The sequence below is a fragment of the Xiphias gladius genome, chromosome 6 (genome assembly GCF_016859285.1).
Source record: "Xiphias gladius isolate SHS-SW01 ecotype Sanya breed wild chromosome 6, ASM1685928v1, whole genome shotgun sequence".
Taxonomy (NCBI): Eukaryota; Metazoa; Chordata; class Actinopteri; order Istiophoriformes; family Xiphiidae; genus Xiphias; species Xiphias gladius.
Window position 1 is genome coordinate 3,524,365 of NC_053405.1, and position 15,612 is coordinate 3,539,976.

The window sequence follows — 15,612 nt, forward strand, 5'->3', positions numbered from 1 at the left end:
CTCAAGAATGAAGTTAAGAGACAGAATTGTGGAAAAAAAGAAAAAGGATAACGATCCTCTCATGTCTCTTCTCTCCACTTCCCTGCCTTCCTACTTCTCTCACAGTTGTTCCACTACAAATACTGGCTGTTAGCAGAGCTTGGAGACAGCAGAGGGAGCGGGAGGCAAAGTGAAGGGGGAGAGTTCTGTAAATAAATATGTGGGTCCATTCTGACAGACAGAAGCCTCAAGGCAGAGACCGAGGTATTCCTAAAACACACTGTTCAAACATGCCATTGCCTAATCAGTACAGACGGTGCTGGCCCTTTCGTGGACCTCTAGACCAGCAGAAAATGTGGCCAGATGCAGGTTAGGACAAAAGCATGTAGATGTGGGGGTGTACACACACACACACACACACACACACACACACACACACACACACACACACACACACACACACACACACACACACACACACACACACACAGCAGATCTGCTTCACATCTCCACACTCCCCCTCGCCCTGTTGCCAGCTGTGTGTCTTCTGCGTCTGTCACACACTGAAGGGCTGATGACGTCACAGCTAACCTAAACATCAGGTCAGGGTCCGGATAACACATGCAGCCAGGACCTAAGGAAGAGCTGCAGCTCCTGCTTCACTTCCTGGAACCATTGAGGAAAAAAAAAAATGAATAAGAATAAAAATACAGTGTCCCTGGATTCTAAAGCTGGAGATGTTTTGACTCCTGCTGGGGCTGGGGGCTCAGGGAATGGGCCCTGGGAATCTGGCATTTTTGGAACACGGTAGCCGTTCCGTTTCCTGCATCACTGGGAGACTTCCTTTTCACACAACAATGAAAAACCTCAAATTTCCACATTTTAGCAGCAACAACCCTGGAGTCCCTGACAGACTGTCAGTCAGTCAATCAGCCGGAGTGTTTCTGTCTCAGAAGCACGGCTAAATTTGTCACTGAGGCTCTGCAACCAAACAGTCGCCACGGCCGAAACCTTCCATTTCGTTCACGAGTCTGTGGTGGTTCACATGGAGTGTTTACAGAACCACTTGTTTCCTTAATGTAAAAAAAAAAAAAAAATCCCCCCTCTAAAGAAGTAAAAGATTGTATCAAACAAAAAAATCAAACAAAAATGATGTAGACATTTCTTTAAGATAGCATAAAAATAAAAACTAATGAAAAGACACGATAAAAGCCACAAAGCTTCAGAAATTCAACTTGTAGGTGCCTGAAACTAAATTATTTGATTAAATAACCATTTAGCCCCACAACATACCTCCAATTTTCTACCCCAGTAACTAGGCCACCTGAAATAAATAGTTTACATCTCGAGGATCTACCCCGGGACCTGTTCTCACCATGAGACCCTGTGTGAGTGATGCTGCATCACTTCTCTGGGTCAATGTCGTTATTTATGTCTCAGATTGTCCATCCACCATTTGTACTACATTTAATGGCATCTTATTAATCCGTTTCCTCTTAAATTTGTGTTAAAACTTGTTTTAAAAACTATTATAAAATGAGATGTGTTCTTGACATTTTGAACTCTCTCTTTTTTGCACACAATACTTTTTCCTCCTCGTAGCAATTCCAATACCTCAGCTCAAGTTGTCTGCCAATTCAGTTTCTTGATCCCATACTAGCTCTCTTTTCCCCAAATTTAAAGTCTGTATATCATTTTTATGTAAAGTAACATGAGACAAGGAATTACTGTGATGCTAAAACGTAGTCAGCAGCTCACTGTCACTAATGTGAATGTAAATGTATCAAAAACACTGAATTTTATTATGGCATTGACAAAGGAATTGTATTTCATGTGGCTTGGTCAAACAGGTCAATATCAGATCTGCTTAATAAGGTCAGCATAAGCCCCCATACTGATCCAGTGTCCCGATTTAAAAAACACAAGCACTAACAGTGCCATTTGGATCAATGCTTCAGCCATATTGAAATTACAAACGTAATAGAACGGATGCTGATCTAGGTCCAGTTCATGCCATATACCACGCAAATCTTTTGAGCCCACGCAACTTGATCATGCACTCCTGATCTGCTGGAGGCTCTAAGAATACAACCCTACTAAAAAGCTGGCTAGAGCTCCCAGTCTCGTTTCTCCATTTGTCAAAAGCCAAAATACTAACCCAAACAGCGCTGTAATTAATGAGATTTGTGATTTGCAGATGCAAAAGTCAAAACTGTGTATTAAGCATATGGTACATAGGTCTTTAGAGAGAGACATGGGATTTTGTTTTGTTACATCTGTTGGGGATGGTTAGCTATACTGGAGAGCAATTAAGAGGCAATTAGTTGGGACAAGAGAAAGAGAAGAGGGGAGAAAAAACCCACAGATATGAAAGTCAGAGTCCTGCAGTTTGCTCTATATATTTTTTATCTGCCTCATTTCTCTTTCCAGATTTGGCTTGTCTCCCTTGTTTCAACCTTGCCAGCAGCAGTACACTTGCTTTAAAAAAATAACTCCAGACTTCTATTAAAGTCATCAATAAAAATCTCACATTCGAGCAGAACTGAAAATAAACAGGAGCGGAGACAAAAATGTCTTGATGGTGACTAATAGGGCTGTAATCACTACAGCAACCTCTACCACGGCACATTGTGAAAAAGGAAAACACACAAGCACACTGTTAATTTCTTTCAAATTTTCACAGCTCCATCTCAGGTGAGGTTCATTTGGACTGACTCAGAACAACAGAGACTTGCCAACTGCTGCTGAGAGACAAAGAAAGGATTCACAGTTGCTCAAACAGCTGTGCTAACTAGGCCTGGCAGTGAGCTGTTGCAGAGCTGTCTCGAGCTGGCTGGCAGCTAGCAGCGTGCCGGTGGGTATGTCGGTTTTGCTGACCATAGCTAGTATACGGAATATCTCCACTTGAGCTATCCATTCTGGGCCACTACTTCATTTTTCATGACTGAGAGCCAGAACTTGGCCAAGAAAGGATGTTGTAGTGCTGTAATGAGTCCTGGTGAGAAGACAGGACACGGAAACTTTAAATGAGCTTTTAAGTGAAGTTGCTGGTCCAATTATGAAACAATGCTTTTTTAAAACTCTGGATAAAGTGAGTACCTGCTCTAATGTTATAGTTATTGTTATAGTGAGCCTGTTCCTTTAACATACAATAGTGTTGCATTTTGGGCCGTTTGTAGCTTTATTTTTGATAAGCTAGCAAGTTTGTCAATGTTCGCTTATAGGTAGAATTAGTCAAAAGTGTTTAGTGAGCCCAGTTTAATCTACAGAGCTTTCTACTCGCTCCTATATATCATGTCTTATTGCCATGAAGGAAATAAACTCATGACAAGTCAAAACGAGTGGAAAGTGTAGAAAATGTCAAGCCCCGACAGCGCAGTGTGGAAAATATTAACTGCTAAAAACAATCATTACGACCTCTACCAAAAAGCTTGACTGTGAGGAAATGTCTGCTAGCCACACTTAAAAACACACTTAGACACAAAGATGTGAAAATTAGGCTTAAAAGGGACATTCATTGATTTTTTTGGTCCCTTGGACGTGGCCACAGAAGATATAAACATCAACATGTTATAAAAGTTGTTACAGCAAATGTGCTAGCAAACATTTGCCTGTTAACACACCAAGCAGACACAGAGCAACGTTAGCTTTAATTTGGAGTATTCTTTCTGGCCACCCTGCCAAATCTAATTAGCAGAGCTATTATTAAGATACAACCTTTGAAATCAATACAAACTTGCTTCCATTGGTTAATGTTGATTCTCCTTGAAATTATACAACAGAGTAGAAAGGACCACTTGAAATAATTTGTCATGTTTTCCTGGTTATTTTATTTAATATGATTTACTGCTATATCTGCCCTTCAAAAAGTCTTTATCCATGAAACAGGTGTTGTAAAGCAAATTTGTTGTCTTATAATCAGGGTTCTCTTATAGAGGCCATTACAGTTAATCCCATCCTGTCACACAGGTCATAAAGCGTCACTATAACCTCTCGGTTCACAGGTCACTTGAGTCCATCCATGGTGTACTGCTTCCTCCATCTGTGGAGACTGTACATTTCCCATTGGGGCAGTGGGCACACAGTAGGCACGCTCAGTCTGAACGTGAGAATGACTGTGCATTGTTCCCATTGGTCATATTGGGTCTGTTATCGGCTCTATCAGTCCTAATACTCTGGCCTGCATTGTGTTGGGCTGCTCCGTTTATTTAGATTCAGCCACTAACAATGAAAACATTGCCTCTGTCCCAATCGGGGCACAAACATACGGAAAGCAATAATAATAATGATGGAGGCAGAAAAGTGTACATATAAATAGTAAGCGGAAGTAACTGAGCGGCTATGGCGGGAGCAGAGAGTAAACAGACAAAAGTATGAATGATGAAGCGAACAATTGATTTGAGGTACCTGGCAGAGCGACAGCAGTCAGTCTCTGCTACCTTGAAATCTTTCTGGCATCAGAAGGTCAATGAGTGTGTCTGTGTCTGTCTTTGTCTGTGTGTGTCCACTTCCAGGCTCTAGGGAGACTCAAGGAAAACTGTGTGTGACAGGTGAGAGCTGATCTCATTTTGATGATGGTGAATTAGCTGTGTTGTGGTTGGCTGGTGTAACAGTAGTACAAAGTGGAGGTTTTTCACACAGCGTCCAAATGAGCCTCTTTAATCAACCACTGCTAAACCGCATGTGGGGAGAAAAAAAACCCGGAGACACACACTTGCACACTTTCCAAAAATCAAGAGCTCTTTTCTGAGAAGAAATGAAGAGCGATGATTTGGAAGTTTGTGTATTAATTGTAGACCTTTTGGTGCGAATTCACCGCAGATAAAAATGTGTTATTCCCTCTCACCTGCCAGAGCGTCCTGGGCCTCAAAGAACGTACTGAGGCCTCCTTTCACATAGGCCAGACTACCCTCATTCTTCTTCGTAGCCTGCTTCTTCAGGTTACTGGCTGCAACCTTCAACTGTTCAAAACTGAAGAAACAACAAAAACAACATTTCCAAGACATTAAGGCTCCAACTAATGAGTAGTTTCTTTTATTTTATTTTATTTTTTCAGTAAATTGAGATATCCTTTAGTCTATAATATGTGAGAAAAATGCACACTCCAGGTCAAGGTGAGATCTTCAGATAGCTTATTATGAGCTTCCAAAACCCCAAAATATTGAATTTAAAATTACTAAAAAACAGAGTACTGCAAATTTCAGCACTATAACACATTCATATTATTGTGCGATTTTTTTGTCCAAGTACGTTAACGACCCAACTCATATGCGGGACACATAAGCATGTATGTCTGTGCAGAGAAACATGATTTTGGAACACACACATCTGTATCCCAGTGTGATTGTGTGTGTCTGTGAGTCTTGAGTGAGATTTCCTCCGCAGGAAGAAACAGTCACCCAGCGAGGTCCAAACAGAGGCCCCTGGTCATGCTGGATCCTGGGGTCTGGGTTACTGGAAGGCTAAGCAGGGGGAGAGGAAGCCAGGAGAATCCAAAATAACTCTCGTCCGTCCTGACATGACAGTCAACTGGGCTCAGGGCTTTTGGGTCAGCGGGCTGGCTTGTCATACTTCACTGTTCTGACCGACTGACCATGTGGAGATTTAAACAAGAAAATATAACCTCAAAATAAAAGTCAGAAAACAAAGCATGTTCTCTGTCGCTTTTTTTTCTCCATGCGTACTTTCATTTTCTTTTCAATTTAGAGATTCTCAGTCTTAACACAGGGCTGCAAGAGATTCATTTGATCGATGAATCGCTTGGTCTGTAAAACATCCGCAAATTGTTGAGATGTCTTCAACTGTCTTGTTCCGCCTGACCAACAGCACAAATCCCAAATATTTTCAGTTTACTATCACAGAAGAAAATAATAATTAAAAAAAATAAAAATCTAAATCTAATCTTAAATGACTGATTTTCAATGATTGACTGATCAATTAATCAATGAATTGCAGTTCTAGTGGACCATAACCATCTTCTGGCTTGGCAAGGGTGTAGAAGGTAATGTTTTTTTGCAACACATGGATATACCTGACAGTGGTTTCACCTCCCAGCAAGGAGTGTTACTGGAAGCCCTGCTGAAAAGACACCCCAGGGAACCAGCATCAGTTGGTAGCACACTGACCAGGACATGCCAGACCCCCAACTCATTTTTGTTGGAATGCCCAGCAAAGCAAAGGCAATTAAATCTCATCAGTTTTGCCTTTGCATCACCCCGCAGCCTCCTTTCTCTTGTGTCTCTTGTGTAGTTACTTCAGTTGAGGATAAAAATGTGATGTAAGCTAACTTCTGGTGGCTCTCCAGTAAAGTAAGACCCGCGTTGCTTTCTGGGCAGCTTAGGTGAAAAGGACACAAGTTTAACTATTGTTTTTACTTTATTTTTTTCACCCCTCCTTATTACTAGTTATGAGGGATGGTAACTCAGGACAAGTGGTGACAAAAGGACCCACCTGGATCCTGCATGGTTTTCTATGAGGTACCAGGTGGCAGAGAAGTTCTCACTGGTGAAGTCTCCACTCATTCCTGGAAATGTCAGCTCCATGTCACTCTGTGGGATTTTGCCTCTGGGAGAGGACAAATAAACAAAGATGAAAAGATGTACAGCATATATGGAGATATACAGTATATAAACAGCAGAAAACTGTGAATCAAACTGTGCAGTACATACAGTGGTGTCACTAAAACAACGAATTAATGTAGTAAATATAATGAATATATTAACAACAAACTGTGTAGGGCCTCGCAAAAAAAATTGGGTAAATTGTGAGATAAATTTTTAATTTGATGGTGGAAACGGCATTTCCAGCAGGGGGCAGTGTGCAGCCAAGAAGTAGGCAGGCTGGGAGAGCTTGGCGTGGGAAGTGCAGTGTGTGACGCCTGGGTGCCCCTGGAGGACCCAGTACTCATTAGGGAGTCTTGATCTCTACTAATGACCCGTGGTCTACACAAACCAAACCCCCACCACCACCACCACCCACTCTGCAGTTACACACACATATGTAGAAAAACCTACACACGGACAGTACAGTACTTAAGTCAGTAAAACAGAAAATCCATATACAAGAATACACTTCGTGATGCATGCAGACACAAACACATGCATAGAGGGCGCATATTTAAGATGTGAGTACAAACACAAACACACACTGATTCATACATATAGACAAAAAAATAATAATATTATTTCTACGAATATTTAGGGACATAACATATGATTTCTACAGGTAGAAAAATTGTAATGGTAAAAATGTGAAACTAAGTGAAAGTGCAAGTGCAAAACCCAAAATATAATATACGACTACATACTATATTTTGGGTTGTATGAATAACGCTGACATTAACTTAATTTTTAAATCTTTCTAGTTTTTTCAGTGTGGTGAAACTGCATTCACGCTCAAGAAAAATTTTAAATGTACAAGAAGGGAGTCTATTTGAGGGAAATCCTGCTGATCTCATTCCCTATGTGGTGCTTGTTGTTTTCAGTCTAACCCAGAAGATACCAAACAATACGACAGAGTGTTTTACAAGCACTACTCAATAACCCGTAACCTTCCATTTAATAATCACTGGAGTCCTAATCAGCATGTTCAACTATTGTGTTACAATAAAAGTAAATAAGAAGACGTGAGAACGCTCTCCGGCTTCCTAATATTATTCACTAACCTCAATAACTGACACATTATCAAGGCTCTTACAAACTCCACTCGCAGAGGATGCACGGTGCATGTAGAAGTAGTTTGATACCATTCAAGCTCTCCGTATTGAGTAGGTGTTAGATGTCGTACTATTGTATATTATAATTAATAATGCCTGACGACCAGTTGCTGACGGAATTCATTCTTTGACTAGAAAGCTTCCTCTAGAGTCCTGAGTCAGGCTGCACCAGCTATTCATTTACAGCCATCACTCAGTTTATGTGTGAAGTCTTCAATTAAGTTTTTCTAGCTAGCTTCAGATTCACTAAAGTGGGTTGCACCGTTAAAGTTTAGGGAATGTCTTCGCTAGAAAAGCCCTTAGTCGAGTGTAAATTGGCTGATAGGAAACATCTTTAGTGCAGCAATCAATATTATAAACTCTGAAGATACTGCGGCTTGGTCTATAAAAAGCAATATATTACATACATGCAAAGGTTAGTATTACCTGTTTATATAGTTTGTTTTTGTTTTACTCTCCATGTATGAATACATGGGGAAATATACAGAATGTATTTCATAATAAGTAGGCATGGATATTACTGCAATTATTATCTCTCACTGACATAGTTTGATGAGTGGAGCTTGCAAACCATATCTCCAGTTTACCCCGTTATCAGACAGTATTTTATCTGAGCGTCAGGTCAGATATGTTGTCCATATCACCCCTACTCCTTATATACAGAATATTGTTTTTTTTGTTGCAAACAAGTCTTGTCAGCTGGTTCAGCTAAACTCTGTGTACTACTACTACTTTGTGCGCTTCACCCCGTTTTAACTTGTTAGACACTCACTTTATAACTTGGCCAAGTACGATGTTACGAACAGCCGGCGTGAACAGCTACAGCTGAATTACAATCCGGTGACCTCACTACACAAAGATGTACACAGCCACAGAGACTGGACGGACGAAAGAGTGATTCTTTTTAACTAACAATTTTGAATACCTTCATGTAACAGATCAACTGCAACTTCTGGTGCACAGATAGTGTGTTCATATTTTACTGTCAAAGAGAATCGTGCGGACTATGTATGCCGGATGTTCAATGCAACCCTGAGAGGTGAGTGAACGGCACAGCCTGGCTATGGGGGTCTTGTCTCTGGTCCCGAGTGGTCACTTGCCCACGGCCCCTCTGAACCAAACAAGCACTAACCCAGAAACGCCAGACCCTGACAACACAGACTATACGTTACAACTTCTGCAATCCATGCCAGGCACGTGGCAGGCAGCACCACGCTGCCTGTTCCGAGGCAGTACACGTACGTGTGTGGGTCACTGCCTTAGCTCTTTCCAAATCCCTTTCTATCGTCAGCCTCTCTGCCTTATACACAATTACTCTGTTTCCAATCCCTGTGTGCAGTGGTTAGAGGCTCTTCAGCCAGTGCTGTGTTGGCATAATATTTCAAACGCCTGCATATGGGCAGAGTTTGTTTCTGTTTAGGGATGTAAACCATGACTCAGTGACGAGTGTGTGCGTGTTTATGGTGGTGTGATTGTGCTGAGCGATTTTTGTGTGTGTATTCGTATGTTCTCAGTCTGTACTTGTCTATGTCGATGCCCAAAGGATTGCTGGGACGCAGGGAGAGGGGGGAGATGCCTTTGTTGCGGTTGGTCCTCATGTCGTAGTAGTTCATCTCATCCACCCACACAGCAGACTGGTCCAGGATACCTGCAGGACAGGGCAGGGCAGGCGGGACACACGTCACTGAGCTCTACAACACATTCCAGATGTGCGCTCACACACACACACACACACACACACACACAGTGTTTCTCAAACTGCGACCATGCAAACATGCACATTCAATATACCCAATATCACGTAGGGAAACACTTGTGGCTAAACACTCTTAACTTGTTCAACTTAATTTTAACTTAATATTATAATACTTACACCTTATGCAATCTTTCAGTTTTTAATTACTTGATATAGTAATTATGTTTCTTCCTCTTGTAATTTTTACTATCACCACTTCTGTCTACTCTTAACATGCGGCACTATAAGTATCGCATGTCTGTAAGTGCCTGAAAGAGGGATCTGCAGTGGCTGAGAGAGCTCAGCTTAACACGTGCAAATGGAACGGGAATGCAAAGAAAACGTCCTCATTATTTTGATGTTACATGTAGTAAAAATGCTGAAAATAAATACTACACAAGCAACTTAGAGAAACACAATCACCAATTTGACTACATGATGCATATGCGGCATAAAGAAACATGGCAAATATCCAGGGGACACAAAAACTGATATACATGCTGAAGTAATGAGTAAAAGACTAACAATAAGTGTATATCCATGTATATCAATATCTCTAGTGATATTAGAATCATACAATAGATTGTTACAACTGAAAGAAACATTGTTGGCTAATTTTCCAACATCACATCTGTGTGTTCGACTCCAGCAAAACACATGTTTCTCAAGTTCTTCTTCTTTTTCATTTATTTGCAGTTTACAGTTTGTCAAACTGATGAACATGTTTTTTTTTTGTTTATTTGAAAGTTGCAGAACGTGGAGCCCCCTCACCCACTGTAGAGATCTCTACTCTTTTGTGCCCTTTGAAGGTCCTCCCATTTTTTTTTTTTTTTTTAAATTGCTTTTGTGAAAAAATGTTCCTTGTCTGAAATGAATGTCTGAGCAGAGAGTGTTATACAGTTTGTAAAGCCTTTTGGGACAAACTTCTGGTTCTGAGAATTATAAATTATACCATACTAATTGGCTGAGAGTAGCTCTACAATGATTTGTCGGTTATTTCACAGAAAACTAATCATTAACAAATTTTGAAAACCAATTCATTTTTTTCAGTAATTTTTTATTTAGCAAAAACTCCAGTGCCACTTAAATTTGAGGATTTTCTACTCTTCTTGGTTTTATACCATTGTAATTTCGGTATCTTTGGGTTTTCAGCTGTTGGTGGAATACAACAAACCATGTTAAGATGTCACTGTGGGCTCTGGGAAATTGTGACAGGCACATTTCACTCTTTTCTGACATTTTATAGACTCAATAATAAATTCATTATTCAAAAAAACTAACCAAGAGATTAGCTGCTAATGTGAATAATTATTATCTGCAGTTGCAATTACTTTTGTCTCTTATTCTCTTACGAGTTCTCTTATTCCTATTTTTTATCTTCTGAGTCTTACCAATCCTCTCTGGTCTGAGCAGTTTGAATGAGACTGTGGAGGTGCCGAGACCTCCGGACTTGGTGGTGACGATGATCTCTCCCTTGTCGTCTTTGGCAGGACCCACGCGGCACACTATCTTGCTGGCTGACATCCACTCGGCTGTCAGCAGGCAGTTATGGCCGCAGATCGACAGACCTGATTCAGATGAGAGAGGGAAAAGGTGAAAAGGGTGAGAGAGAGAGACACACTGTGACAGCACAAATAAACAAACTCTAGCACTGACACACACACAGACAACCTACAACAAGGGGTGCGCACTCAGACAGAATTGACGTCCATCAGCAAGTTTAGTCAAACTGTCAACAGGGGTCAGAGTTGATGTTGGGGTCACGATGGGCGTGGGTGGCCGTGACCTTCCTTCCTCTCACTCAGCTCCTTTAAACTAACGTGTGTCACTTCAGTGCTAAGTGGCTCATTACTGGCACAATGTGCACTTGGCCCCTACATCTGTCGTCCTCTCTTTAAACCCTCTTGAAAAGTATTTGGACACTACAAGACAGACACGGGGATTACTTTGAAATTCCCCGCTGAGGGGATTCAGAAAGCTTCACGTGTGTATTATCAAACATTATAAAAGCTTGCGAGAGCTGATCAACAAATAGCCCATAAAACCATGAATAATATGCCCATTAGAGCCCAATTTCCTGCCTCTGTTCTCTACTGGCCACTTTGTTTGAATACATAAGCACTCACACACATTTGTGCATATCTAATTATCTAATTCCAGGCCCCAGGGACATTCATGGTCAGAAACAGATCTGTATCACTGGCCAAAGCACAGCTTGTGTGAGTCCTCTTTCCCACCTTGACTAAAACCTACGAGGAAGGGTACAGGAGGAGTTGGCAAACATGAGGGAAAATATCGGCATAGAAAAAGTGTGACGTTCAAACACATAATGAGAACAAGATGGAGGTTGACCATCTGTGTGGCTCTTGAAAGTCATGAAAAAAAAAATATTTTCACATTAATGCATCTTGATAAGCTCTTGATTTTCTCAAACTAGGCGTACAGTAATCTAAATATTTACAGAAACAACGATTTGTGTTTTTAGTGTGTTGCAGTGAAAGCTGGCACACTATGCCCCAGACGAAGCTAAACTGAATTACAGAAATGCAATATATCTCAATATTTTATTTGGTAAGTCTGGGCCAAGCTTTTTTTTGTTGTTGTTAATGTGTAATAATTTTCTTACTAAAGTTGCTGTAATGCTTATACCACAAAGCTGGTGTGTGAACTTTAAAGACCACTTCCAACATGAAATATTTTATACATACAAGAATTTCACAAAGGATTTATCTCAATTTATACAAGCAAAATGAAATGGTAAATCGATAATGTATTTTCTATTGCTCTGTCAACACAATCTTTAGTAACTTCAGAGAAAAAACAAAGAGTCTTTATTTATAAAATACTTGTCATGCAACTCATATTCATGTATACAACCAGTTTAATAATTGCTTATATGTGTGTAAAATAAAACAATTAAAAACAAATTTCCTACATAGAAATGTCTGTATAGTAATTACAACTTAACTTGCTTTTCCCTCAGTTTTTCACTCAGGTTATTAAGACTTACCGCCTTATTAAATTGTCCTGAAAGTAAAACCTAAATTGTGAAAAACTGATGAAATTCTTATTCACATGGGGGAAAAAAGAATAAGGTGCCCTGTGCACTTATGTATCATATAAACAAAAACCAAACTTTGCACCAGCCTGTTTAAAAAAGGTGGCCGCTGTGGTCTGTTGATGGATAAGTTAACAAACTCAGTCAATACTGCTGAAGTTACAAAATAATCTACATACCGGAGCAGAAACTAAATGACCAAAAATAAATCAGCTACCTTTACTCAACATCAGTGTCCCCCTTCTTCAACAAAAGCAACTCCCTCAAATAAATATAAACAATAAAAATGACCTAACAATTACTATTTACAGCAAAACAAATAAATGTTTATTACATAATGTGCTGACATCTTCAACACAACTGTGTGATAATGTCAACAAAATATCTTTATACTGTACATTTATTTTCACATATTCATTTCTGTACCTATATAAATATTTTAATAATAAAGAAAAATGTTGAGGAGAGGTATGTAAAACACTACCAGGAAGAATATGGATAACTTTATTCCCCATGAAAATCTATATTTCTGAACAGAAACTAAAATTAAATAATTAAACAAACATAGAAACTACAATATTTGACCAAGACAGAGCCGTGTGTGTTGTTAGTTCTGTGGTTATAAATATATTACCAATGAGGTCAGGTGGGCCTGTGCCCAGGTTTTCTCCACGGATGGTGACCTTGGTCCAGGCCGCGCCCTCTTTGGGCGAAATGCCCGTGACGAGCGGGGGCTGACGGGCACGAGACATGGCGGCCTGAGGCAGGCAGGGACACTGGATCAATCAGCACCTGGACATGGAAAATAACAGGCAGAGGGAGGACATATATATATGAGGACATGGTGAGTAACACAAAACTCAACAAACTCCACGCACTCAAAGTTCAATTAGCACAAATATAGGACCTCTAGAAATTGAGCAATCGGTGCTAAAATGATCAGAGTATCAATAAATTTGTCTACTGAGGGAAAATCAACAGTTTTGATAATAATTGTGTAAACAATTTATAAAGTAAAAACATATTTTGGTTACAGATTGTCAAATCTGAATATTTGTTTGCTTGTCTTTTTTTTTAATTTATGGACTTTTAGTCCACAAGAAAAGCAATTTAAAGACATCAGTTTGAGCTCTGATAACATAATAATGTGCAACTGTCATAATGTTGACAACTACAGAAAAACATTTACTAACTGTTTAATTATAAAAAAAATTTAAGTAATAGTAAAAATAATTATTTATTACAGCTGTAGAAGCTGACATAACTCTCAAAGATATAATTTATGCTTAGTGCAGTATAAATGGACAAAACATTTTCATACGGTTACACAAAACGCTTACACCCAGCTGTAACAGAAGTGTAGGCAGTTAACAGTATCCTCCAGGTGTTTGGAATAATAAAAATCATCTTTACGTTACAACAAGGAACCGTAGCTTGTGAGCCCACAGCCCTCTACTAGGAAACAATAATAAGTACAGGCATTGGGGTTTTTTTTATTTTTTTTTAAATTCAGCAGCCACTTTCATCGAATTATCAGGCAGCTAGAGACTAAGGTTTTCAGAACTGACTGGGGACAGCAAAATACGAACAGAATTTAGATGGCAGCTAGTGTTAATTTTCCCACCCTGTAGGTCCTCAAACAATGTATGCATTGCAGCAGTTATCTCTCAGATAATAGGAAAAATAGAGAAGGGAGCCAAGAATGAAGGAGCAGACAGAGAGCAGGGAGGGAAGGAAGAATGTAAACCTCACAGCGAAGGATAAATAAACCTGGCCTCCCCAATCATTCCACATAAGCCCACACAATACAGTACAGATTATGGTACCAAAGAAGGAGCACCCATGAAAATCAGTTCATGTTAGGGCTGTGTATAGGAAGAGAGGGAAAGATTCCAAATGAAGAAAAAAGAAAGGATGTATTTCAGCAGCACAGATGTTTGCTAATAAATTACTGCCAGGTCTCAAAAAGGCTGACCAATCTAGACTCTCTAAAGCAGCTTGAACAAGGCTTCCGCCCTTTTGCTCTGCAGCCAAAACACGTTATCCACAAACAATGCAGGAGTTCACACGGACTGGACCTAAAACAAATTCATGGTGCTAACCCTTTGCACGGTTATATGGTCAATAATTAGTTGTAGATGTAAAACTGAGGTGCAATAAGACATCTAAGAGGCAGCTGGGGCTCTTATATCAAAGGAAATCTAAATTGACAGAGCAAAGCTTTGATTAGTGTAGTTGTTTAAAAGAATTTCCTGTAACAAAAGAGTCAGATATTCAACCCCTTCAGCATCCAGTGCATCCATCAAGAACTGAACAATCATGTTTAGGGTTGCAATTTTAGATTATTTTCATTATTGATTAATCTGAGAATACTTTTTTTGATTAATCAATAAATTGTTCTGCTGATAAAATATCTGAAAATACTGAAAAATGCCAATAACAATTTCCCAGAGACCAAGGGTATGTAATCAGATTGCTAGTTCAGTTCAGTCAACAGTCCAAAATTAAAAGATATTCAATTTACTCTCATATAAAACATAAAAATACTCAAATTTGAGAAGCAGACGTTTTTTTTTTTTTTTTTTATCTCAAATCACTTCAATAATTACTCCATCCTTTTCCAATCATGGAGTCAGGACCCCATGTGGTTGCCTGACAATACGTCACAATACAATTACTAAAACTAGAAATAGATATCTGATAAGGAAGTATTAAGTTCATTTATATTTAGCCCGTTTTTACAGTTACATTTAAATTAGAAAACATGTTAAGAAAAATAGATTAAACTACGTATGTTGCATGACCCTTGAACGTCACAATCATTACCTAGTTTCAGCTTCTTAACTGTGATAATTTTATTCATTTCTTTGTCTTGATAGAGTATTTTTGAGTTTTGAACTGTTGGTCACAAAAAAACAAGATGGACATCTTTCACTATTTTCTGACATTTTATAGACTAAACAATTAAATTTAACCAATTAATCAAGAAAACAATCATCAGATTAATCAATCATGAAAGTTTGCTTGATGTTCACAAGACATTGGTGCAACATGGCATTCAGCACGGTTGTATACATCGTGAAGCCCTGTGTCAGTCTCATTAAACATGGTTACACATGGTGAGTT

At 39.4% G+C, this 15,612-nt stretch overlaps 1 protein-coding gene across 2 annotated transcripts in view; it reads right to left on the reverse strand.

Annotated features, from left to right (window-relative positions):
- Positions 1-15,612, reverse strand: part of exoc2 (exocyst complex component 2) — a 50,970-nt gene that overhangs the window by 25,515 nt on the left and 9,843 nt on the right. For both annotated transcript variants that reach the window (XM_040128538.1, XM_040128537.1), the window contains exons 2-6: positions 13,121-13,278; positions 10,820-10,996; positions 9,215-9,341; positions 6,430-6,543; positions 4,826-4,950 (exon numbers count right to left, since the gene is read on the reverse strand). In XM_040128538.1, the coding sequence (XP_039984472.1) occupies positions 4,826-4,950; positions 6,430-6,543; positions 9,215-9,341; positions 10,820-10,996; positions 13,121-13,238 (661 nt within the window). In that variant the 5' untranslated portion in view covers positions 13,239-13,278. The remainder of the gene's footprint in view (positions 1-4,825; positions 4,951-6,429; positions 6,544-9,214; positions 9,342-10,819; positions 10,997-13,120; positions 13,279-15,612) is intronic.